Genomic DNA, 27,500 nt, shown 5'->3' with positions numbered 1-27,500 from the left:
CAGATGCTATTATACTCTAATATAATACACTTAATAACGGATATAGTCCCGAAGCACCTCCAGAATTCCGGACATACAGTAAATGTTGCATATTAAATTTAAAGTGAGCTCTTATCACTCCTCAAACTGCACCTCGCTCCCTCCGCTGGCTCATCCATCTCTCAGGGTAAGAGGTAGATCTACATCAAGACTCTTCTTTGTTCGAGGTGGGCGAACGAACTTCTTTTTTTTAGCGCTATAATTCCAACCAAAAGAATTTATTAGGCTGATGGTATCCTAAGTGAAAGACAAAGCACATCTGTACGTCACTCTGAATAAGAGCTTAGTGGTCATGGTTTTGGACTGATCAGAAGGTTGTGAGTTCAAATCCCAGGACCGATAAGTTTGCCACTGCTGGGCCCCTTGAGCAAGGCCCTTAACCCTCCATTCCTCAGCTGTATAAAAGGAGATCTGGATGAAGGCGTCTGATAAATGCCCAAAAAATGTAGGAAGAAACCTTAAAAGGAACTTGAAGGAACCTAAAAGGAACCTCTTCCTCACCTGGGTGGGTTTTTTTTTTTATCTGACGTATACAGAAAGCTTGTAATGGCTAAAGCTATTGGCTAGCTATTAAAACTTTAGTGCAAATATATCTATATTCTGATTGGTTGATAAGAACATGTTAGGTAGAAGTGTTAGGATTCACCATTCCACTTGTTCGAGGCGTCTTTCTTTCTGCCGTAGGTACGGAGTGCGGGAATTTGTGGTCATCTCTCCTGGAGCGAACTGTGAAGCCGTCATCAGCGAATCCAAGTGCAACCTGCTGCTCAGTTCGGTCTCTATCGCTTTGGGAAACACCGGCTGGTGAGTACGAGACAGCTTAGGGCCTTTTTACACCTGGTCACTTCATGTGTTGTCTCTGATCCGATAGCTATCTGATTTGTTAAAACTGTTCCATGTACATTAGGTCACATAAACGCGTCTCGGCGAATCGGATATCGATCCGATCTTTCTACTCCCGCCCAAAATGCACATATATTTGACCTCATTTTCAGGGTAATTGAAACGGAACACGCTTTGGTGTGTGCGGTTTTCAGAACGCAATCAAAAAGAAGACGAAAAAACTCGTTACGACGTTTATGTTACAAAAAAACAGCGTTTACTGTTTGCTGCGTTTTCGCTGGAGGCAGCAGCGCATTTTAAGCCGACGAGACGCCTGGGTGAAAGATCACCTGAGTGACGTACTTCCGTTTGGGAGGAGTATAGCGCTGATGTATGTGGCTTGAACAACCACATTCATTTACACCTGTCCAGTTTCATCTGAAACACGTCCCAGACCACCTCCTGAAGGGGTTTGTACCATCGGATTTATATCCGTCTCCAAAACGTTTCAGAGGGCATTTAGACCTGGTCTTTTTACCATCGGATAGATATCTGATCACAGAAAACGCATGAAGTGACCAGGTGTAAAAACCCCCTAATTTCAAGAAATGTCCAAATCTGATGTCTTCATTGGAGCGTAGATGTATTTTATCAAGCCTTAATGAGATCGAATAAAAAATTAATACGAATCATACTTAATTATTATTATTATTATTATTTTTTTTAAAACCAAACCAGTTTATCCAGTTTATCTTTACAGTTATCATCAATTCAGTACTAAAGTGGAATATTGTCAGTTATCGCTCTGATCGCTATTAGGTCTGTAACACAATAACGCCATCTGAACGTGTGCCTGGACCTAAACCTGAACCCTGGAGAGCTCAGCTGCGAGGTCACGATCCAGGTCGAGAGCTTCAGTTAATCTTAGTTAATATCAGAATTGGGGAATCTACAGAACCTGAACCTGTTTAAATGCTTATTAGCATCCTGTGTATGATCATATTTCCTACTTACTGAACACAATAATCCGGATTTATTTTTACTATAGACTTATTTCATGAATCGTTCATCATACTCATGATAACACTAGCAGGAGTCACAGTAGAAAGCCATTATTTAAAGTCGTATCAGCCCTGAGCAGTGCTGCTGCAGGAGTTCTTTATAAAGCATCACGATTCTCGAGAAACTTGGCCTGCAAACATCTCTGGTGGTGAAGATGTATTGATTTGAATTCGTTTCTGTTAAATCACCAGCTCTGGCAACCGACGTCAGGACACTTAGCACTCAAACCAAAAGAGAAGACTTTATTAGAATATGTTCATATAAACTGTTTAGCGTTCATAGTGTATCGCAGACTACGGTGTATATAGTGACCTATACTGTGAATTTCAGGTGAAAATGTTTCCTAAAATGAACAACTGAGAGAAAAAAAGAGAGAAAAAGTGAAAAAAAGCCTAAATGGACTTACAGCATCTCACATCTGATACACAAACGAGTGTTAATGGTGTTGAAAATGAGATAAAACACACTGTTCAGCTCTGATACTTACACAATACAATACACACTACACAAACAATACACACTACTCAAATAAATACACAAACAATACACACTACTCAAATAAATACACACTACACAAACAATACACACTACTCAAATAAATACACACTACACAAACAATACACACTACTCAAATAAATACACACTACTCAAATAAATACACACTACACAAACAATACACACTACTCAAATAAATACACACTACACAAACAATACACACTACACAAACAATACACACTACTCAAATAAATACACACTACTCAAATAAATACACACTACACAAACAATACACACTACTCAAATAAATACACACTACTCAAATAAATACACACTACACAAACAATACACACTACTCAAATAAATACACACTACTCAAATAAATACACACTACACAAACAATACACACTACTCAAATAAATACAGACTACATAAACAATACACACTACACAAACAATACACACTACGCAAATAAATACACACTACACAAACAATACACACTATTCAAATAAATACACACTGCTCAAATAAATACACACTGCTCAAATAAATACACACTACTCAAATAAATACACACTACGCAAATAAATACACACTACACAAACAATACACACTATTCAAATAAATACACACTGCTCAAATAAATACACACTACTCAAATAAATACACACTACTCAAATAAATACACACTACACAAACAATACACACTACTCAAATAAATACACACTACACAAACAATACACACTACTCAAATAAATACACACTACACAAACAATACACACTACTCAAATAAATACACACTACACAAACAATACACACTACTCAAATAAATACACACTACACAAACAATACACACTACTCAAATAAATACACACTACTCAAATAAATACACACTACTCAAATAAATACACACTACACAAACAATACACACTACTCAAATAAATACACACTACTCAAATAAATACACACTACTCAAATACACACTACTCAAAACAATACACACTACTCGAATAAATACACACTACTCGAATAAATACACACTACTCGAATAATTACACGCTACTCAAATAAATACACACTACACAAACAATACACACTACTCAAATAAATACACACTACACAAACAATACACACTACTCAAATAAATACACACTACTCAAATAAATACACACTACAGAAACAATACACACTACTCAAATAAATACACACTACATAAACAATACACACTACACAAACAATACACACTACGCAAATAAATACACACTACACAAACAATACACACTATTCAAATAAATACACACTGCTCAAATAAATACACACTACTCAAATAAATACACACTACGCAAATAAATACACACTACACAAACAATACACACTACTCACATAAATACACGCTACACAAACAATACATTCACCACTGTAGCAAATCTACAGTGAGCTAGATGGATCACTTTGGTTCATGGGTTGGTGGATAGATGGATGGATGGATGGATGGATGGATGGATGGATAGGTTTATTAATATCTATCTGTTTTTATATGAGCATGTTCTTGCCGTGAATATAGCCCTTGATGCTTGCTCGCTCGCTCAATGGCTCACACTCGCTCACTGACTCACACTCATGGATAGATAGTAACGTGGGTGGATGGCTGGGTGTATACGCAGCTTAATGGATGGATGGATGGGTGGATAGATAGCAACATGGGTGGATGGTTGGGTGTATACACAGCTGGATGGATGAATGGATGGATTGCTGGATGGATATCAACATGGATGGATGGATATCAACATGGATTGATGCATAGATAGCATGGGTGGATGGTTGGGTGTATACACAGCTGGATGGATGGAGAGATGGATGGATGGATAGCAACATGTGTGGATGGTTGGGTGTATACACAGCTGGATGGATGGATGAATGGATGGGTGGATAGATAGCAACATGGGTGGATGGTTGGGTGTATACACAGCTGGATGAATGGATGAATGGATGGATATCAACATGGATAGATAGCAAACTAGATGGATGGTTGGGTGGAAACATGGATGGATATTTACCAGGATGGATGGATGCATATCAATATCGATGGATAAATAGATAGCTAGATGGATGGATGGATAGGAACCTGGGTGGATGGATGGATGGACGGATGGGTGGACAGATACACAGCTAGATAGACATACAGACAGACTTTTTTTTTTCTTTTCCTGGAGATCAAGTGTAAATGATCTGTACATCCAAGTGGGCACAGAGACAAATGGCTTGTGTTTGTGTTTTCTGGTAGCGTGATGTGCCAGAGGTTCTGTTTTACATAATGCATTACTGCTTCCACAACAGCAATGCAAACACCTCTTATTAGTTTAACGCCATTTTGTTTCCTTTTTTTTTTTCCTCCTTTCTCCTCATCGTCGCTGTGCAGAAGCTTCAGCTACAGCTCTAAATACATCCTCATGATAAAGTCGTTACTTAGCAGTGTAGTGAAAAATCGGAAAATGATTGAGCGTCCGGGATTCACTCACACAAACACACACACACACACACACACACACACAGAGCCATCAAACGTATAGCAGTGACTACTGGAAGTGTGTGTGTGTGCTGATTTGCTTCGTAGCACGTAACGGAGGCCAAAAATAACCGACAGACTGATGTAAAGCTGCATGTTGTACTTCTGTCTCTCTAAATAACATCAATGCTTCACGTTTTTGTGTTAATCGCCTTCACGTTGACGTTGTACGTTTGTGAGGTTCGGTTCCGCGGCCTGCCTGGAAAACAGGGATCGTTTTCAATCACTTCATTGTCCTGGGCTGCTGTCTGTGAAAGTGTGTGTGTGTGTGTGTGTGTGTGTGTGTGTGTGTGTGTGTGTGGGCGACCGGTTTCCAAGAGCAACGCTCTACAATAGGTTACAGCACACATCCCGCTGAGATGCAAGAGGATGAACGCGTCGCCCCCGGCAACTCGCCTTCCTTCTCTTCAGCAGGTTCACAGGGCACAGGGTCACCGCATTTCTGGGGGCGATTGTTCCCCCTCTCTCTCTCTCTCTCTCTCTCTCTCTCTCAAGATATTTTAAACAAAACAGTATCTATAGCACTGATAGGAGTGCAGCGCTGTACAGCACCATCATTTTCATCACTGCGTTGTGATGTGTACGAGTTATTAAATCCTTCATCTCAGGCGCGTGTGGAGTGTAACGGATAACGGATTCCAGGTGTTTGTTTATTTATTTATTTGTTTATTTATTTATTTATTTGTGTTTTTTTTTTTTTTTTTTTAGGTTTATTTATTTATTTATTTTTTGGAAAATACTAATGACCTCATCTCCCTTGTGCTTGTGTTAATGTCTCTGCTGCACCACTGGGTGGCCCTGTCGAGACGCGTTCCGTCCGCGCGTCGCTCCTCAGTTCCGCTCCACGTTTCCCCCTTCGTTCCTCACGTATCCTCTGTAATCTGCTCTTTTAGACCGACGTCGTTCTTCGTTCTTGCGAAGAAAGTAATGATCGTAACTTTTTTTTTTTCCTTTTCATCATTTGCGTTATGATGAACTGTTCAGCTGTGATGATAACAGAGCTTGCTTATTGCACTTCAGCCAACACGGTCACGCTACACCAACAGGAGGATGATATTACCAATAAATGTGCTTCATTATGATAAAAGTGCTTTGCGTAGCAGTTTCCCGGTCGACGCCGCTCGTTCGCCGGGACGGGACGGGTTCCGTATTTCGACAGAAGTCCAAACGAATGCAGATTAACGTCGTACGTGCAGTAAGATCAGAGCAGCAGACGGATTTGTACAGGACAGATATGTGACAGCTGTGATATGGGGGGGGGGGGGGAGGATATATACAGTATATATATATTTTTTTATTAAACATTTTGTCTTTTAAGTGTATTATGTGCTGCACTGTATGATTTCATCTCACTCCATGTTAGTGATTTAATAAAAATTACACCAATTTTGTTACGTCAATAAAATCACATAAGCCACATCGTTCAATGTCAGATTTTTTATTTATTTATTTCTTTGTTTATTTCTTTGTTTATTTCTTTGTTTATTTATTTAAAAAAAAAACTATTAACACTTTTTTTTACGTCATCCTGCTCAGTCCTGTTATCAGTGGCTTTAATACCAGCTTCACGGTTTCACCCGATCACAACAACGATCTGAAATCACAACCAAAGAATTTTTTTTCTGACGTGTGAATTTTTTTATTTTATTTATTTAGTCGTTTATTTTAGTTTTATTTATATTTATACATTTTTTTTTATTTATTTCATTTTTATTTGATTTTTTCTTATTAAATTAAATAACTTTTTTTCTTACAGTGTAAAACCTGAGTTTGCAGAACCGTGATTTTTTTTGATTATTATTATTATTATTATTATTATTATTATTATTATTAAAGTAGTAGTGTGATGTTGCAGGATCTCTGCATCTCAGTAGAGCAGAACAACAGATCATGAGAGTTGGAGTGAAAAACAACATTGTTGACTTTAAAGCATTTGGATGTGTGATTTATAATCAGCAGATCCAGGCTCACACACACGACTCTGACGACGTACTGACTTATATAAAAGGTCCAGTGTAATATCGGTCTAATCCTGTGTAATGGTTCACTATTATTTAATATATAAATGCTTTAAAAAAAAAGTATAAAAGAAGACATGTGTGTCTCTCTCTCTCTCACACACACACACACACACACACACATTCTCACTCACATACACACTCTCACTTACACACACACTCTCTCACACACACACACACACACACACACCTCACACACCTCACACACCTCACACACACCTCACACACCTCACACACACACACACACACACATTCTCACTCACATACACACTCTCACTTACACACACACTCTCTCACACACACACACACACCTCACACACACACACCTCACACACACCTCACACACTCTCACACACTCACACACACACACACTCTCTCTCACATACACACTCACACGCGCACACACACGCTCTCACACACACACACACACTCACACACACTCTCACACACACACACTCACACACACACACACACACACTCACACACACACTCTCTCACACACACACACACTCTCTCACTCACATACACACTCTCACTTACACACACACACTCTCTCTCTCTCACACACACGCACACACACACACTTACTTCCTAAAGCCCGGAAGCTGGAATCAGCTGCTTCCAGTTAAAAAACGTGGCTGATTGGATGATGATAAAATTCGGAACCTAATCTTTATAATTCTCCCCTTTTTAGCGAATCAGCCCTAAAATACTCCGTACTGCATTTGTATTAAACCAGTAGTTACTTTTCCACTGTTTTTCTTTTCTATCCATTTTATAAACAGATTTTTTTGTCCTTCTTTAGGGGAGGAAAAAAACCCGTAAATGCGCTCATGTATTTAAAGACGCTGACGCCGGCGCCGGTGACGGTGACGGTGACTGTGACGGTTCCAGACTGTCAGAAAGTGTTAAACTAGTGTGTTTGTTTTCTGGGCTTTATTAGTGCAGCAGTAGCTGTGCTGTGTCTTTACTGCTGTCATCAGGTTGTCATTTAGAGAACAATCTAATTCAGCACAGCGTGTGTGTGTGTGTGTCGGTTGTTATTAAGCCCATATGTACAATAAGAGAACTTTTTCGACCGTGTAAGTTCATGTGCTGTCTGCTTTTATGACACCTTCATGTGCAGATTTGATTTAACATATGGCCTTTTTACAGCTCCTGAATTTGCTCTCTCTGTGTGTGTGTGTGTGTGTGTGTGTGTGTGTGTGTGTGTGTGTGTGCGCGCGCGTGTGTGTAGCCAGGTGCCGCTGTTCGTGCAGATCCAGCAGAAGTGGAGGAAGATGTACACGGGCGAGTGCCAGGGCCCCGGGGTTCGAACCGACTTCGAGATGGTGCATCTGCGCAAAGTTCCCAGCCAATACAACCACCTCTCAGGCCTGCTGGATATCTTCAAAGCCAAAGTAGTGAGTAAGAACAATAAAGATGGAGGTTTATATCGTGCTGATTTAAAAAAAAAAAAAAAAGTACGAAATCTTTCATTTCTCTGAAGGGCAGCGGGGAGAAAAGTGCAGCCAAAGAAAAGCGTACGAGATCGTTTCTGACGTTTAAGCTGCTTAGATTCGGATTAAAGCCTCTAGGTGTTGGCGCTGAAGTTTTCTGGCTGTTACCTCGTGCTCTCAGATGTTCGTCTCGTTCTAAAAGTGCAGATGCGCCTCCCTTTTTTATTTATTTATTTATTTATTTCTGTTGAACTTCCTGTCTCCGTCTTCCCTGTTTGTACCCCACAGGGCTGCCCGCTGACGCCGCTTCCACCCGTCAACATCGCCATCCGCTTCACCTACATCCTGCAGGACTGGCAGCAGTACTCCTGGCCCCAGCAGCCTCCTGGTAGGTTTTTCTCCCTCCATCACCTCCTCCTTCTAATCCTTACACCTGGAGATGTAGCCAGTGGACATGCGCTCGTTATCTGTATTTTTGTTATCAGGAACTAATCATGAGATTATTTAAAAAATGTGAGTCTGTCCATTTTTTGTTTCCTTTCTTTCCTCTCAATTTATTTCCTTTCCTTTCCTTTCCTCTTTGTCTTTTCTTTCTGTTCTATTTTTTTCCACTTTGACTGTACATTTTGTTTACTTTTTTCCTTTCCCTCTCAATATACATCCTTCCCTTTCCTCTCCTTTCTTATTTGCCTTTTCTTTCCTTTCCATTTTTTTTTCATTTTTGTTTCCTTTTTTTCTTTCCTTCCCAATTTATTACCTTTTTCTATTCTTTTCTGTTCTATTTTATGTCTTTCCTTTCCTTTTTTATTTTTTCTGTGTGTGTGTGTGTGTGTGTGTGTGTGTGCGCTTTTCAGCGATATTCTGGTGTTTATGTACGATTTCTGACACTGGAATGTCCTCAGGAACACAACAATTTTTGTTTTAGTCTTTTTCACATCAAGGAAGTAAAAGTTCAGGTTTGACAGATTGCTGTGGAAGAAGAAGAAGAAGAAGAAGAAGATGTGGGGAGGGTTGAAGCAGAACAGGATGAAGCGGGGAGTATTGAAGCAGACCGGGGAGGGTTAAAGTGGTAGAGGATTGAAGCAGGGGAGGATTGAAGCAGGGGAGGATTGAAGCAGGGGAGGATTGAAGCAGGGGAGGATTGAAGCAGGGGAGGATTGAAGCAGGGAGGGTTGAAGCTGGGGAGGGTTGAAGCTGGGGAGGGTTGAAGCTGGGGAGGGTTGAAGCAGGGGAGGATTGAAGCTGGGGAGGGTTGAAGCTGGGGAGGGTTGAAGCTGGGGAGGGTTGAAGCAGGGGAGGATTGAAGCAGGGAGGGTTGAAGCTGGGGAGGGTTGAAGCAGGGAGGATTGAAGCAGGGAGGCGTAACAGTGGCAGTTTGGCAGGGCCTTAGCCCACTCAGCTTCAATGGTGCTGTCTTATGGCTGTCCTTCTGCTGGAGAGGTTTTTTGTTGTTGGGGCTGCACATGAGCTTCCAAGAGCTTTCTTTCAATCTTTGTGCCTTTCTGTTTCTCTCCCTTCCTATTTTCCCTTTCACCATTTCACCAATTTTCACTTCTTATTTCCTTTCCTTTCCTTTCCTTTCCTTTCCTTTCCTTTCCTTTCCTTTCCTTTCCTTTCCTTTCCTTTCCTTTCCTATTTCCTTTCACTTCTTATTTCATTTCCTTTCCTATTTCCTTTCACTTCATGTCTTGCTCTCGTTTCTTGGACCTTCCTGCTCCGTTTATTATAAACACCCTGATACATTTTTTTTGCCACAGTCCCCCCACCCCGTCTCACACGGCAATGCATCCAGCCTTAAATAAGGCAACATGCTTAGTGCTCAATAATGCCAGTGGAGTTAAGATGCTATCAGAGACCTTTATTTATTTTGCAGCCCTCAATCAGCAGGTACGTTTTGTTGCTTTATCAAAAGGCCACAAGGTTGTGAGTTTAAGTCTCGACGCCGCCGCGAGCCGCCGCCGGACCTGTGAACAAGACTCTTAATTATCACCCGCTTCGTCTGGTTCCCGTCCGCTTTGAAAGTCGCTTTCAAGTGATAATGAATAATTATTCAGTTGATGAATTAATGCATAAATGTACATGTAATCTGGTCCATTTGTTTGATCTGTAGTAGATGACTCACTTCTACTACAGCTTTGTGTTCTCTCTGCAGGTTACATGGTAGATTTTTATGCCAGTTCTACAGATATAGCTACAGCTACAGATATAAATCTAGCTCTTACAAACCAGCTCAATGGAGCTCGCTAAGTACCTTAAACATGTTTAGCTATTACACTTTCATTATGTAGCAAGCTATAAAAAGCAAACGTCTGGATTTGCGTCTCTATGCTTCTGCGAGGATGTCAGGATCATTTCTCAGAGGATCCTCAGTTCTCACTGATAATGTGCTGATTGACGTCATCTAGAAGTTTCAATGCCACCGGCTGCCCTCATGGCCTTGCTCTGATTCACGGTACGGTACACGCGTTTTAGCACGATTTAGAGGATGGAAGGAATAAAACAGGACAGGGATTGTGAGTAAAGGAAAAAAAGTTTGGTTAAGGCTCTGGGTTGTTGATCGTAGCATCAGGGTTCAAGCCCCATCACTGCCAAGCTGCCACTGTTGGGCCCTTGAGCAAGGCCCTTAACCCTCTCTGCTCAAGGGGCGCTACATCATAGCCAACCCTGTGGTCTGACCTCAACCTCAAAAGTTGGGATATGCAAAGAAAGTATTTCACTGTAGTGGTGAAGCTGAGCTCTTATAAAAGCATGTCGTGTGAAGTGCTTCCCATCTTGGCGTTGCTGGGGCTTGAACCCCGACCCTACCATCAACAACCCTGAGCCTTGACAGCTTGAGTCACCGCTGCCCCAAGTTTAGAAATAAAGGTAGAACAAAGCATGGAATAAAACGGAGAGAAGACCAAGTGCGCCAGAAGAATTCGGCTCTTAATGAAGATCGTATCAAGTCTTTCAGCTAGGAAAAGACTCGTCCACGTTTTCCCAGTTGTCCACAACATCCGTGTACGTTACAGCAGCCAAGGAGACATAGTCAGAGACCATGTGGAAGTTTTTCCCAATAATCTTTTGGGATGACAATTATTAGTGCGTGCAGCATCCAGTGCAACCTGGAGTCCTCATGAAAGAGTGGTTACTATGGAAACGATAACCATGATCATTGAATGAAGAACGAATATAAACCTGTACCTGAAAATTAGAAGCCTGTGTTTGACACAAACATTACAGCACCGTGAAATCCTTAGGAAGTCAGGGGTCAGAGCGCGGAATCGGCCGGGGCCTCGATCAAGGGCCCGACGATGGCAGCTTGGTGGTGCTGGGGCTTGAACTACTGTAACAAACCGCTAAAAACAACCAATCAGAAAGCCACCACTGCTTAAATCATCACCTTCTAACCAATCAGATTCGAGAGTTCAAGCATGCTGTGGCACTAAGAGTAGTCAATAGGATCTTAATGCTAAGGAATGAAAAAAATGCATTGAAAAGTGATTTATCTCCATTTTCTCAACATATCTACTTTATTTCGGAAACCTGTCAATCATCTGATATGGAATGTTTATTATTTTTTTATTATTTATTATACTGCGAGTCACGTCAGCGCTAGCAGAAGGTCCAACCTGTTGGTAACGTTAAACTTTAGAAACGTTTCCTTTGAACCTCTGAAATTACCTTTTTGTTTGTTTGTTTGTTTGTTTATTTATTTATTTGTTTTTCTTTCTATTTCTTTTCTTTTCTTTTCCATCCTAAACCTGTACCTCAGCTGTAGTCTGCACTCCCTCCTCACCGCGTTCGAGCCGTAGACGCCGTATTTTTTATTACGCCCCAAAGCTTTTTCATTGTTGCCATGGAGTCGTATCTCTCTCGCAGCACCGAAACAGAACCGCCTTAAGATGATGTTTACTCAGCGGATTCATCAAGGCATGAATGTTTACCTCTGTATTAAGGTGCACTTGAGATATTTATTCAGCCTAATGATATTCTTCCAATTATATCTTAATGGATTAATGTGGGAGAAGAGCGAGGGACGCGTGCGTGCGCCGTATTATTACGGCTGGATAACCCGCAGAAATAAAGTCTAAAATTACACCGATAGTCATACATTACGTTTTATTGCAGACTTTGACGCCCTGCTCGCCGGAGAAGTCGGAGGCGTCGAGTTCGGCAAACTTCCGTTCGGCGCCTGCGAAGATCCAATAAGGTTTTGGCACAACACCGTAAACCGCTTCCATGTTTTATTTCAAAGCCATCACACACACATTTTAATTAAATAACAGAAAACATTGCTAATAATTATTATTGAGACCGAATCCAGTTAGAGATGTTTCGATATAAATATTCAGTCCCGCTTCGAGACATTTAAGAGAAATGAATTAGAAATAAATCCGTTGTTTTTGTTTTGTTGTGTTTTTTTCCCCACCTCTAGTGAGCTGCACCTTGCGACAACATGGCCGCAACTGACCGAAGGCATCGTCGTGGACAACGACGTATATTCGTGAGTACCAGATGTTTCTAATCCGTAAAGTTTAAAAGAACAAAAAAAAAAGAAAGAAAAGAAGGGAAACGTGTGCGATGAGGTAATCAGTGTTGTTTGGGAGGGTGGGTAGGGGAGAGGTGATGGGGTGATAGGGGGAGGGGGGTGTTGGGTGACGACGCATGAATATGCAGCAGGTGCGAAAATTCAAAACACCCCGATGATGTCTGCGCCAAATTCATTTTTTTGTCACCTCTCAAAGAACCTGTTACCCATAATAATTTTTCGCAGCTCCAGCACAGTGTTAGAGGGGGTGGAGGGAGGGGTGTGTGTGTGTGTGTGTGTGTGTGTGTGTGTGTGTGTGTGTTTGTGCGCACGTGAACATGCTGGGTTTGAGCCTCGTATCTCGACACCAGCACTGGACGCCTGAGCTGCAATTAATTGGCACCGAATGATTTTACACTTTTTTTTTTTTTTAATTTAAGTACAGCGCCGCTCACTGAGCCGTCGCGTGGCGTTCACGCCAGTTTTTTGCGCTCTTCCTGTCAGCAGTTCAGCGGCGACGAAGGCTCTCGCTTCCGAAAACGGCTTTTTTCGGGGGGTGTTTTTAAGTAGGAAAACAAATCCTCTCACCTGCGGATAAGGAGCGAGAAAATAATGCAAAAAAAAAAAAAAAGTGCACCAGAAATCAACTGCAAAAAAAACAAACAAAAAAAAAACACAACCTCAAACCTGATTGAGATTTTTTTACTCTGTCCTGATTTTTCACAGGAAACCTTTCAGCGTTTTTAAACCTGCCATTATTTTACTCGGGGCATCAAATACGGTTATTCTTCATTAACAGGTTAAGAACCTTCGCTCCTTTTTGAAGGATCATTAAACATTTGTTATGCTCGAGAAACCTGCTAATGCAATCTTTAGCACACAGAACACAGCTGCAGGCTTGAAATGATGTAAAAACGTGAAAAATTCTTCCCATCTGTATTGAATAAATCTAGGAATTAGACTTTAATGGCGAGAACACAAGCACGTTATTACGATCTCTTGTTACGACCTGGTCTAGATCAGACAACATACAGGTAAAAAAAACAAAAAGGAGGGAAAAGCGGAGCCTGGCGTACCATACGGTGATCATCTAATTCTCGCTGTGACGTAGCATGTGACGTATCAACGCCCAGTGTGTAGCTGTGACGTCCAGTCACTCATCCATCCCAGAGATGGGGGACTCGAGTCATATGACTTGACTCGAGTCAGACATAAGTCGCAAATTTGAGACTTGAGATATTAAAAAAATACTCGACTTGACTTTGACTCGACGTTCATGACTTGAGACTTGACTCGGACTTGAGTTAAATGACTCAGAGATGGGGGACTCGACTTGACTCGAGTCAGACTTAAGTCGCAAATTTGAGACTTGAGACTTGCTTGACAAATATTAAAAAAAGACTCGACTTGACTTTGACTTGACATTCATGACTTGTGACTTGCACATGTGTGACTTACTCCCACCTCTGATCCGTCCATCCATCCATCCATCTATCTGTCTTCGCTCCATAGCTGCTTCTCTTTAGTGAACTCTGATATTAATTTAAATAATTTTACTTCATTGTGTTTCTCCAAACCAGAATGTCCAGCTGATTAAACCGAATATTTATTTATTTATTTATTTATTCTTTTCGCTTACAAAGTAAAAAATCTGGCTTGAGCATCTCATGTATTTATTTGCCAGTAAGTGTAGAAAACTTCACCAATTATTATTTTCTGTTGTTCTTTGAAAAGTAACGATGTTTCTTATTGCCGTCGATTTGTCAAGAGAACGTGATGTCGATTATAGTGGTGTTGTTTTTTATTTTATTTTATTTTTTAAATTTTGTCCAAAATTTTAGCCCAATCCAGGGATGTGTATTACAGGAAAAATACAAACAAAAAAAATCGGTATTAAACGTAGTAAATTCGGTAATTTAACGTGTCATACACCTGCTTATGAAATGTTTTAGCCTACGTTTGATTCGGCATTTTAGAGTTTTCGGAATAAACGGTCAAATTTGGCGGCAAAAAAATAAATAAATAGTAAAGTCATTAATTTTCAAACTAAAATCAATTTGTTTGGCGTCGGAAATTTAAACCACGAAAAATTCTGATTGAAAAGAAGCATTTTTATTTCAGAATCCTAATCGATGTAACGCAAACCAAAAATTGTTTAATATTGTAAATACTACAAAATTAAAAAAGGACTACAAGATCATCACGTCGTCTAAAAAAATACTGAAAACTAAACTCAACTCGTTTGGTGTAAAAAACGAAACCAAGAAAAACGATTTCTTGTTTTTTTTTTTGTTTTGTTTTTTAATTTTTAGTGACTCAGTAATGAAAAGATATTTTAAAGCGCGTTTGAAGTAAATCAGTACGAACTGATGCTCCAGGTTTCAAACATCTCACAGGTTTTGGTTTGGTGTCAACTTTAAATCCTAACGTTTATCTTTAATGGAGATTTTCTCACTGGTCGTCTCCTTTCTGCTCAGTGATTTAGACCCACTTCAAGCTCCTCAGTGGTCCGTGAGAGTGCGGAAAGCGGACAATCCTCAGTGTTTGCTTGGTAAGAACATCTCACTTCTCGTACTTAATACTATTATAATTCAGTTCTTTTTTAAGGACAGGCATTTTTTTTTTTATTGAGTAAACATCACAGCAAGGATCGAATCAAGGTGTTAAAAAAAAAATAAAAAAGAGAGAGAGAGAGAGGACGAGTGGCCATGTGTCTCGTTATCCTGCCAGATTTTTCTGGGCTGTGCATGAGAGAATGTTTGCGAAAAGTCTAATCGTAAACCCACTAACCGTTTAATCACCGCAGCCCACACCGATGACATAGTGAAGTTAAATGGGAAGGTAAAATACAGGTAAGAGGTAGAGAGTGATGTAGGTTTTGCCATCTGTAGTGTTTCTGTTCAAACACTAATGTAAAGGAAAAAAAGACATGTCTGATTTTTCTTTGTCCAATCCATCTGTCTGATTGCTTCAGCTCTATGGAGCTACGTCAAAATTACGCTCCAGGAAAAGTGTTTAAGAAATTCTTTGTAGGAAGAAACAAGTAAAGAAAGTTGTCAAGATTACATTTTTGTTAGAACATCTTGTACCAGATTGGACAGCTTCGATGTCAAATGTCTTGATTGACCCGTTTTTCAAACCCAGGTGACTTCCTTATGGAGTTCCTCAAGTTGTGCGGTCGAAAGGAGTCCACGGATGAGATACTGGGAAGGAGTTTGGCCGAGGAGGAAGGCAAAGGTCAGTTTCTGGAAGGTTGAAGCACTTAACATTTTCATCTCCTGTTTATTGATGAAGCTTACGTTAGCTGTGGATTCTGGTGCTGGTAGATGAAAGCACCGTGATTTTCAACATACATGGAGACTTTGAATACACTACGTGTCTGAGGACTTAAACGACTGAAGCGTAATAAACTCCGTAACAGAAACGGAGCTCCAGAGTCGGTTAAACTGACCGTTTTTCAAAGATCTCTGGCGTTGTTTAAAGCTACTGATTTTCAAAGTGAATTAACAATTAAACATGAGAGAAGATTTAGCTAATAAGCTGAGTGTCTACTTTTATAGAAGCCATTAACCACCTTGATGAGGAAATTCAATGCTGAACTTGAATACAAAAAAAAAGCACAAATTCCATTTTCGGTCTCTAGGGAAAAGAGTTAAAGGCCTTGTCTGATATGGAGTTTACAGATCATGTGTTCAAGAATTAAACATAAGAGTCATGAATCATGAATCACAACCTTCTGACCAAATCAGAATCACGATTCAACACTTTCTTACCGAATCAGAATCACGAATCAACACTTTCTGACCAAATAGAATCACGAATCAACACTTTCTGACCAAATAGAATCACAAATCAACACCTTCTGACCGAATCAGAATCACGAATCAACACTTTCTGCCCGAATCTGAATCATGGATCACCACCTGACCACATAAAATCATGAATCAGCACCTCCTGACCACATAAAATCATGAATCAACAACTCCTGACCACATAGAATCATGAATCAACACCTCCTGACCACATAGAATCATGAATCAACACCTCCTGACCACATAGAATCATGAATCAACACCTCCTGACCACATAGAATCACGAATCAACACCTCCTGACCACATAGAATCACGAATCAACACTTTCTGACCAAATAGAATCGCAAATCAACACTTTCTGACCAAATCAGAATCACGAATTAACACTTTCTGACCGAATCAGAATCACGAATCAACACTTTCTGACCAAATCAGAATCACGAATCAACACTTTCTGACCAAATAGAATCACGAATCATCACCTGACCACATAGAATCATGAATCAACACCTCCTGACCACATAGAATCATGAATCAACACCTCCTGACCACATAGAATCATGAATCAACACCTCCTGACCACATAGAATCACGAATCAACACCTCCTAACCAAATCAGAATCACGAATCAACACCTCCTGACCACATAGAATCACGAATCAACACCTCCTGACTAAATCAGAATCACGAATCAACACCTCCTGACCACATAGAATCACGAATCAACACCTCCTGACTAAATCAGAATCACGAATCAACACCTCCTGACCACATAGAATCACGAATCAACACTTTCTGACCAAATAGAATCACGAATCAACACTTTCTGACCAAATAGAATCACAAATCAACACCTTCTGACCGAATCAGAATCACGAATCAACACTTTCTGCCCGAATCTGAATCATGGATCACCACCTGACCACATAAAATCATGAATCAGCACCTCCTGACCACATAAAATCATGAATCAACAACTCCTGACCACATAGAATCATGAATCAACACCTCCTGACCACATAGAATCATGAATCAACACCTCCTGTCCACATAGAATCATGAATCAACACCTCCTGACCACATAGAATCACTAATCAACACCTCCTGACCACATTGAATCATGAATCAACACCTCCTGACCACATAGAATCACGAATCAACACCTCCTGACCACATAGAATCATGAATCAACACCTCCTGACCACATAGAATCACGAATCAACACCTCCTGACCACATAGAATCACGAATCAACACCTCCTGACCACATAGAATCACGAATCAACACCTCCTGACCAAATAGAATCACGAATCAACACCTCCTGACCACATAGAATCACGAATCAACACCTCCTGACCACATAGAATCATGAATCAACACCTCCTGACCACATAGAATCATGAATCAACACCTCCTGACCACATAGAATCACGAATCAACACCTCCTGACCACATAGAATCAGGAATCAACACTTTCTGACCAAATAGAATCGCAAATCAACACTTTCTGACCAAATCAGAATCACGAATTAACACTTTCTGACCGAATCAGAATCACGAATCAACACTTTCTGACCAAATCAGAATCACGAATCAACACTTTCTGACCAAATAGAATCACGAATCATCACCTGACCACATAGAATCATGAATCAACACCTCCTGACCACATAGAATCATGAATCAACACCTCCTGACCACATAGAATCATGAATCAACACCTCCTGACCACATAGAATCACGAATCAACACCTCCTAACCAAATCAGAATCACGAATCAACACCTCCTGACCACATAGAATCACGAATCAACACCTCCTGACTAAATCAGAATCACGAATCAACACCTCCTGACCACATAGAATCACGAATCAACACTCACTCACTCATCACTCACTCATTTTCTACCGCTTATCCGACACGAATCAACACCTCCTGACTAAATCAGAATCACGAATCAACACCTCCTGACCACATAGAATCACGAATCAACACTTCCTGACCAAATTAGAATCACGAATCAATACCTTCTGACCAATCAGAATCAAGAATATAGTGCTGTGGCATACAAGTGAATAAATAAATACATTTCTAAACTCGATTCACAGTGGGTTCTGACTTTGATTATGTCTATTCGTTGTGAAGAACAGTTTTGGATTGAACGATTTGAGGTCATCGTTAAGACGGCTTTAATCTGCAAAGTTGTTGAAATTATGAAAAAATAATAAATAAATAAATAAAAGCTGTTGCAAGTAAATGAAGTGGATGTAAAAGTTTCTTTGGATAAATGTGTTGGGCGATGAGATTTTTCATCTTCAGATGTGTAAACAAGGCAGGTTTGGTGCCAGATTTATTCCCCTCGATCTTATCTAGAGCTCCGTAGCCTGATGCTGCCACCACCATGCTTCACTCTGGTGTCTAAAAAGTTCTGCGTTAGCCTCATTTAACCATAACACAACACGTTTGGGTGATTGTATGTATCGAGTAGTGATACGAGTAATGTTGTAGATACAGGAACGAGTTTTATTTATTTACGGCTCTCCGACTTCTTCAGAAAACAGCGACATCACTCAAGCGCTGTCGAAGCTGACGGAGCCCACGGCGGTGCCGATCCCCAAGCTGTCCGTCTCAAACATGGTGCACAGCGCACGCAAACGTATCAGCCGACACCGCCGCAACGATCAGTCGCCGCTTAATAACGACGTTCTCAACTCTATCCTACTGGTGAGACACACACACACACACACACACACACACACACACATACGACTGTGCTCAGTGTTGAGCTGTAATACAGAACAAGTTATAGTGGTGTATATTCAGAGAAGCGTGAGCTCAGTGCTTAAGTGTTGGACTACTGATCAGGAGGTTTTGAGTTCGTATCCCAGGACTCGAGCCCCTGATCAAAATCTGGTGGAAAGCCTTCCCAGAAGAGTGGAGCTTCTTCTGAGAGCGATGGAGGAATAATAGTGTACAGTATAATACTTGTGGAGAAATCCTTCATCAGTCTTTTTGTCCTCATGTCATTACCATCTCGCGACTCTGAATTTACAGACGAGCAATAAGTCCTCGATATAAAGTCCTGCACACAGGCATAAAACTGAAGTCACTGATATTATCTTTGTGGAGGACATCAGTATGATGAGCTTAAAGTGCTGTTCAGCTAAACCGCTTCATCTCGCGTGCCGGAAATCTGTAGAAATGTCCCATATATTATATTATACCCTGTGCCTAATGAAACCCAACCTATGCTTTTATATGCTTTGTGATGGAATTGTATAAGGACAATTAACTAAATTCATAATATTTTGCATTGCTTCTTTCTTTAAGGGAAATCCAACCAGCTAACTAACCTGTCAAAGTCAATCAACAGAACATGACCTAGTGAAACGATCTACAGTATGTTTATGGAAGTCTCTGTATAATAGAATGGTGTTCCTGTCTGCCTGCACACTACCCAAGGAAATCGACTTATGGGATATTTATATTCAGTATAAAAAAAAGAATGAAAAAAAACAGAAATACTTATGAGAACTACAAATTATTAAAGCCCTGAGTATCTACTTTTATACAAGCCATTAACCAGCGCTGTGGAGTGTGACATGACAAGGAAATTATAATCACGAATCAACACCGTCTGATGAAATGAAAATCACAAATCACCTTCTGACCAAATAGAATCACGAATAATCACCTTCTGATTAAATCAGAATCACGAATCATCACCTTCTGACTAAATAGAATCATGAATCAACACCTTCTGACCAAATAGAATCACGAATCAACACCTTCTGACCAAATAGAATCACGAATCAACACCTTCTGACCGAATCAGATTCACGAATCATCACCTTCTGACCAAATAGATTCACGAATCATCACCTTCCGACCAAATAGAATCACTAATCATCACCTTCTGATTAAATCAGAATCACGAATCAACACCTTCTGACCAAATAGAATCACGAATCAACACCTTCTGACCGAATCAGATTCACGAATCATCACCTTCTGACCAAATAGATTCACGAATCATCACCTTCCGACCAAATAGAATCACTAATCATCACCTTCTGATTAAATCAGAATCACGAATCATCACCTTCTGACTAAATAGAATCATGAATCAACACCTTCTGACCAAATAGAATCACGAATCAACACCTTCTGACTAAATAGAATCATGAATCAACACCTTCTGACCAAATAGAATCACGAATCAACACCTTCTGACCAAATAGAATCACGAATCAACACCTTCTGACCAAATAGAATCACGAATCAACACCTTCTGACCGAATCAGATTCACGAATCATCACCTTCTGACCAAATAGAATCACGAATCATCACAACACATTCCGTCACATGGTTTGGGTGATTATATATATCGAGTAATGATACGAGTAATGTTGTTCAGGAACGAGTTTTATTTATTTACGGCTCTCCAACTTCTTTAGAAAACAGTGACATCACTCAAGTGCTGTAGAAACTGACCTTCTGACCGAATCAGAATCACAAATCATCACCTTTTGACCAAATAGAATCACGAATCATAACCTTTTGACCAAATAGAATCACGAATCATCACCTTTTGACCAAATAGAATCACGAATCATCACCTTTTGACCAAATAGAATCACGAATCATCACCTTCTGACCAAATCAGAATCACGAATCACAACCTTCTGACCGAATCACAAATTTGACTTTGATTATATCTATTCTTTGTGAAGAACAGTTTTGGATTGAATTGGTTCGAGGTCATCATTAACACGGCTTTAATCGGGAAAATTCTGCAAAAAAATAAAAAATAAATAAAAAATGAATTCATTAAAAAATAATTAATTTGCTTCAAAGAAACAATTTTTTTTTGTGTGTGTGTGTGTATTGTTTATCATCTTTACAAATTTATCATGAGAGTTTCTATATCATGGAGCCTTTAATCTACGATTTGTATTTTATTTATTGTATTTATTTTATTATTGTTCTGACATTGCCTTGATCTTATTGGCTCAGAGCCTCAGCAGTGACTCATCTGTGAATGAAACGTTGCTGCGAATAGTGTGTGTTTTTTTTTTTGTACCTTCTCAAAGTGAAGATTACAACTGAACTGTTGAGTCACGATTGCAAGTTTTGCTAATGAGTCTTTTTATGTCTGGGACCAATTAAGAGGCGATTGATTTGCAAGACTAATTGCATCCGTGCTTGTAGACGAGGAGCCGAGGATTATAAAATGCCACCAAAAACAGTTATTACAACCATCACATTCTCATTTGCAAGATGTGTGAAGGGAAAAAGATTTGCTTGCTGATTGCACGTGTTTCTGTTAGTATCTCTTCCCAGATTCTGCGCTGGACAAATCGGACTCGAACGAAGCCAAAGCGACGCCATCGAACCCGGAAAGAGGAAAGAGCGATCAAGATAAAGAAACAGAGGACTACGTAAGTTCAGCCTGGTTTTTACACGTTACATCTCGTGGCATTGTGTTATATTTCAAGGAGTAGATTTGTTTATTTATTTATTTTTTGATCTCCATGTTGCAAGCCTCAGACCAATAAGATCTTGGATAAATTTGTGAAATCTGATCAAAAATATAATAAAATAAAATAAAAATTTTAATATCGCCTCAAACAACAAATGTACAGTGGATGAAGCTCAGTTCCAGATTTGCCTTTGACTGATAAGTGCCGAGGTCATCAATAATAAAAGGCTTTAAACTTGAAAGTTTTTCTAATCTCATATCCTAAAATTTCATTAGGTTTAAATCTCTTCTGACTAAAGGGAAGTAATATAATTATATAATATTGTGTATTATTAAATATTTTTTCTAAATTTATTATAAATCTATTTCTATTTTTTTATTATCATGAATCTCTTTCTATTTCTATATTTATTTATTATTATTGTTCTCCCATTGCCTTGATTTTTTTGCCTTAATCTCTTCCTTTTTTTTCATCATGAATCTCTCTCTCTCTCGAATCTCATGAATCTCCCTCTCGCTCTCTCTCTCTGTCTGTCTCTCTCTCTCTCTCTCTCTCTCTCTCTTTATATATATATATATATATATATATATATATATATATATATATATATATATATAAATTAAAAATAAAGAAATTATATATATAATATTTCTTTATTTTTAATGTATTTATTTAATCCATTTAATTTGTTTAATTTTAATTAATTAATTAATTTATTATTATTGTTCTCCCATTGCCTTGATTTTATTGTTTTTTTTTTGTCATGAATCTTTTTTTTTTGTCAATAAATCTGTAGTTCTATTAATATATATATATATATATATATATATATATATATATATATATATATATATATATATATATATATATATATATATTTATTTTTTTCATTTTTCCCCATCGCTTTAATTTTATCTGCTTAGAGCCTCAGCAGCGGGTCATTGGTGAATAAAACATTACGACGATTAGCGTTTGTTTCACTCAAGTTGCCAACCAAAAAAAAAACGTCTAATACCAAGGACTCATTTTAATTGTTGTTTTTTTTTCTTCTTTATTCCCTGAAATAAGATTCCATTATTCTTCACTAATAGAAATCGAAGCAGTGTGTCCTGAGCGTAGGGGCAATAACGATTAACACCGGGTGTTAGGAGTGCACTGTTGTGTTACTAGTAAATGAAGCACATGGTCTATAAACAGGATGTTCAGATAGATTTGAATTTAATAGGATTTTGCAAAGCAAATATCTGCTTTAAGAATCGACGGAATAAAATTTGGATTAATGATGCAACCCTAACAGTTAATGGCAGAGGGCATTTGGATTTCACTGTACGAGTTAAATTAAATGAAGCGGTCAATTAAGTTAATGAAGTGTACCTTTTTTTCACTGGCTTTTTGTTTAAATATGCTCGGTGATATTAGGGAGCTTATTGACTGTGGAGTTTTATATGTAATGAGTGATATCAGTAAAACAAGGAATGAGATGTAGCCAAAACTCTGGAGTTCGTCTCTGATCGTTCTTAACAATGTTGAAGTGGGAAGGTTCAGACAAATCATCATACGGGATACAGGACGTGATATAGTCGGTTTTGTGTGGGTCTCTGGTGCTTCTAGGGTGTGTGTTGGCACGTGTGTTGTGTCTGGGTGTATTTGAGTGTGTGTGTGTGCGCAAGTGAATGTGTGCTTGGGTATGTATGGATTTGTTTGGAAAAGGGGTGTGTTTGGGCAGGTGGGGTGTGTGGGTGTGTGTGCGCTGTGTTTGGGGGTGTGTGTGCGCTGTGTTTGGGGGTGTGTGTGCCCTGTGTTTGGGGGTGTGTGTGCCCTGTGTTGGGGGGGGGGTGCGCTCTGTTTGGGGGTGTGTGTGCCCTGTGTTTGGGGGTGTGTGTGCCCTGTGTTTGGGGGTGTGTGTGCCCTGTGTTTGGGTGTGTGTGTGCCCTGTGTTTGGGGGGGGGGGGGGTGCGCTGTGTTTGGGGGTGTGTGTGTGCTGTGTTTGGGGGTGTGTGTGTGCGCTGTGTTTGGGGGGTGTGTGTGCTGTGTTTGGGGGTGTGTGTGTGCGCTGTATTTGGGGGGGGTGTGTGCGCGCTGTGTTTGGGTGTGTGTGTGCGCGCTGTGTTTGGGGGTGTGTGTGCGCGCTGTGTTTGGGGGTGTGTGTGCGCGCTGTGTTTGGGGGTGTGTGTGCGCGCTGTGTTTGGGGGTGTGTGTGCGCGCTGTGTTTGGGGGTGTGTGTTTGTACTGTGTTTAGGTGTGTGTGTGTGTACTGTGTTTAGGGGTGTGTGTACTGTGTTTAGGTGTGTGTGTACTGTGTTTAGGTGTGTGTGTGCTGTGTTTAGGTGTGTGTGTGTGCTGTGTTTAGGTGTGTGTGTACTGTGTTTAGGGGTGTGTGTGTACTGTGTTTAGGGGTGTGTGTGTACTGTGTTTAGGGGTGTGTGTGTACTGTGTTTGGTGTGCGTGTGCTGTGTTTGGTGTGCGTATGCGTGTGCTGTGTTTGGTGTGCGTATGCGTGTGCTGTGTTTGGGGGTGTGTATGCGTGTGCTGTGTTTGGGGGTGTGTGTTGTGTTTGGGGGTGTATGTGCTGTGTTTGGGGGTGTGTATGCGTCTGCTGTGTTTAAGGGTGTGTGTGTTGTGTTTGGGGGGGGTGTGTGTGCTGTGTTTGGGGGTGTGTGTTTGGGTGTGTATGCATGTGCTGTGTTTAGGGGTGTGTGTGTACTGTGTGTGTGTGAAGTTTTCAACACCAGCATGTGTCATGTGTCTCTCTTGAACAGAACCTGTTCAGCACACTGAAGTCGGCTCCGTGGGACTGTCTGACCTACAGACTGGCTCTCTGCGTGTGTTTGGTGAATTTCTACCACGGCGGTGTGAAAGCTGTCGCCCACCTGTGGCAGGAGTTTGTCCTGGAGATGCGGAATTGCTGGGAGAACAATTACCTCATCTACGGGTAAAGTGATGTCACAACACGTCAAGGTTCTGCCCTGTTACAGGCCCTTGTTTTTATAGGAGCTTTTATGGAGCGATCAAACATCAGAGCTTTATTACATGTGGATGGTTTCAGAGAAGATTTCAAACAAAAGTTCATCACGTGCTGATCAGCAGATAGAAGACTGGGACTTTATCTATATTAAAGTTACACATATTTATCATATTCATATTCCAGATTTACAAGAGTCTGATCTACAAGATCATGAGTGAGATCAGACCCTGAGGAGGTCTGGGGTTCATTCACTGGGCTTCGCTTGCCGAGTTTGTGTTTGGTCTTAAAATGACTCCGAGTCCTTGTGTTCAGATCTTAGATTTCAGTGCCCGAGTTCAATGAATCGACTCTTCATGACTCCGAGCACCTTCGATGTGAACACGACGCACGACGATGGACTTGATGCCGACGTGCATCGTTTGTTGAGGCGTTTATCTAAACTTCACTGTAGATCAGATGAACTAATAGATTAAAAAAGCTTTGTTACTGAAGAGATGTTCACGCTACACACCATCACCTGCTTCTTACTAATTCAGCTGAGATTAAATTCACAGCTGTTTCCTTTTATTATGGGATCCATGAGTTAGGACATTTGTGTAATTAGTGCAGATTTATTATCACATCTTATCTTCAGCTGTGTGTTAGTTACACAAGGGCTACAGTTTAGGGTTCTTCTTTTGTGTCTTTTTGTGTCTTTTTTCCTTTCTTTCTTTCTTTCTTTCTTTCTTTCTTTCTTTCTTTCTTTCTTTCTTTCTTTTCCCTTTTTCCTTTCTTTTTCTCCTTTCCATTCTTTCTTTCTTTTTCTTACATTATTCTTTCTTTCTTTCTTCTTTTCTTTCTTTCTCTTTTTCTCTTTCTTTTCCTCTTCTCTTCTTTTCTTCTTTCTTTTCTTTCTTTCTTTTTCCTCTTTCTTCTTTCTCTTCTTTCTTTCTTTCTTTCTTTCTTTCTTTCTTTCATTACTTTCTTTTTCTTTCTTACTTTCTTTCTTTCTTTCTTTTCCCTTTTTGGTTTCCCTCTTTTCTTTCTTCCTACCTTTTCCATTACTTTCTTTCTTTCTTTCTTTCTTTCTTTCTTTCTTTCTTTCTTTCTTTCTTTCTTTCTTTCCTTTTCCTTTTCTCTTTTCCTTTTCTTTCTTTTTTCCTTCTTTCTTTTCCTTATCTTTCTTTTTCTTTCTTCTTTTCTTCTTTCTTTCTTTCCATTTGTGTCTTTCTTTCTTTCTTTCTTTCTTTCTTTCTTTCTTTCTTTCTTTCTTTCTTTCTTTCTTTCTTTTCCTTTTTCTTTCCTTCTTTCTTTCTTTCTTACTTTTTCCTTTTCTTTCTTTCTTTTCTTTCTTTCTTTCTTTCTTTCTTTCTTTCCTTTTCTTTCTTTCTTTCTTCTTTCTTTTCCTTTCTTCCTTTCTTTTTCTTTCCTTTCTTTTCTTTCTTTTCTTTCTTTCTTTCTCTTTCTTTCTTTTTCCTTCTTTCTTTCTTTCTTCTTTCCTTTCTTCCTTTCTTTTTCCCTTTCTTTCTTTTTCTTTCTTCTTTCTCTTTTTCTTCTTTCTTCTTTCTTTCTTCTTTCTTTCTTTCTTTCTTTTCTTTCTTCTTCCTTCCTCCTTTCTTTTTCTTTCTTCCTTCCTTCCTTTTCTTTCTTTCTTTCTTTCTTTCTTTCTTTCTTTCTTTCTTTCTTTTCCTTCCTTCCTTCCTTCCTTCCTTCCTTCCTTCCTCCCTTTTTCTTTCTTTCTTTCTTTTCTTTTCCATTTCTTCCTTTCTTTTTCCCTCCTTCTTTGCTTTCTTTCTTTCTTTCTTTCTTTCTTTCTTTCTTTCTTTCTTTCTTTCTTTCTTTCTTTCTTTTCCCTTTTTGGTTTCTTTCTTCCTACCTTTTCCATTTCTTCCTTTCTTTTTCCCTCCTTCTTTGCGTTTTTCTTTCTTTCTTTCTTTCTTTCTTTCTTTCTTTCTTTTTCTTTCTTTCTTCATTTCTTTTCCTTTCTTCCTTCCTTCCCTCCTTTTCTTTTTTCTTTCTTTCTTCCTTCCTTCCTTTTCTTTCTTTATTTCTTTCTTTCTTTCTTTCTTTTCCTTCCTTCCTTCCTTCCTTCCTTCCTTCCTTCCTTCCTTCCTCCCTTTTTCTTTCTTTTTCCTTTCTTCTTCCTTCCTTTTTTCCCTTTCTTTCTTTCTTTCTTTCTTTCTTTCTTTCTTTCTTTCTTTCTTTCTTTCTTTCTTTCCTTTTCCATTTCTTCCTTTCTTTTTTCCCTTCTTCTTTGCTTCTTTCTTTCTTTCTTTCTTTCTTTTCTTTCTTTCTTTTAATCCCTCCC

General features: G+C 39.5%; 1 protein-coding gene across 1 annotated transcript in view; it reads left to right on the top strand.

Moving 5' to 3' along the window:
- The window catches only part of rab3gap1 (RAB3 GTPase activating protein subunit 1), a 58,195-nt gene that overhangs the window by 4,774 nt on the left and 25,921 nt on the right, over positions 1 to 27,500 (top strand). Inside the window, exons 7-16 of the mRNA XM_060875731.1 lie at positions 724 to 843; positions 8,240 to 8,405; positions 8,730 to 8,829; positions 12,552 to 12,633; positions 12,859 to 12,927; positions 15,429 to 15,502; positions 16,096 to 16,188; positions 19,319 to 19,488; positions 22,096 to 22,206; positions 25,008 to 25,180. Coding sequence (XP_060731714.1) covers positions 724 to 843; positions 8,240 to 8,405; positions 8,730 to 8,829; positions 12,552 to 12,633; positions 12,859 to 12,927; positions 15,429 to 15,502; positions 16,096 to 16,188; positions 19,319 to 19,488; positions 22,096 to 22,206; positions 25,008 to 25,180 — 1,158 coding nt within the window. The remainder of the gene's footprint in view (positions 1 to 723; positions 844 to 8,239; positions 8,406 to 8,729; positions 8,830 to 12,551; positions 12,634 to 12,858; positions 12,928 to 15,428; positions 15,503 to 16,095; positions 16,189 to 19,318; positions 19,489 to 22,095; positions 22,207 to 25,007; positions 25,181 to 27,500) is intronic.

This window comes from Tachysurus vachellii, chromosome 8 (assembly GCF_030014155.1).
Source record: "Tachysurus vachellii isolate PV-2020 chromosome 8, HZAU_Pvac_v1, whole genome shotgun sequence".
Classification (NCBI taxonomy): Eukaryota; Metazoa; Chordata; class Actinopteri; order Siluriformes; family Bagridae; genus Tachysurus; species Tachysurus vachellii.
This window is presented reverse-complemented; position numbering and strand designations above follow the sequence as displayed.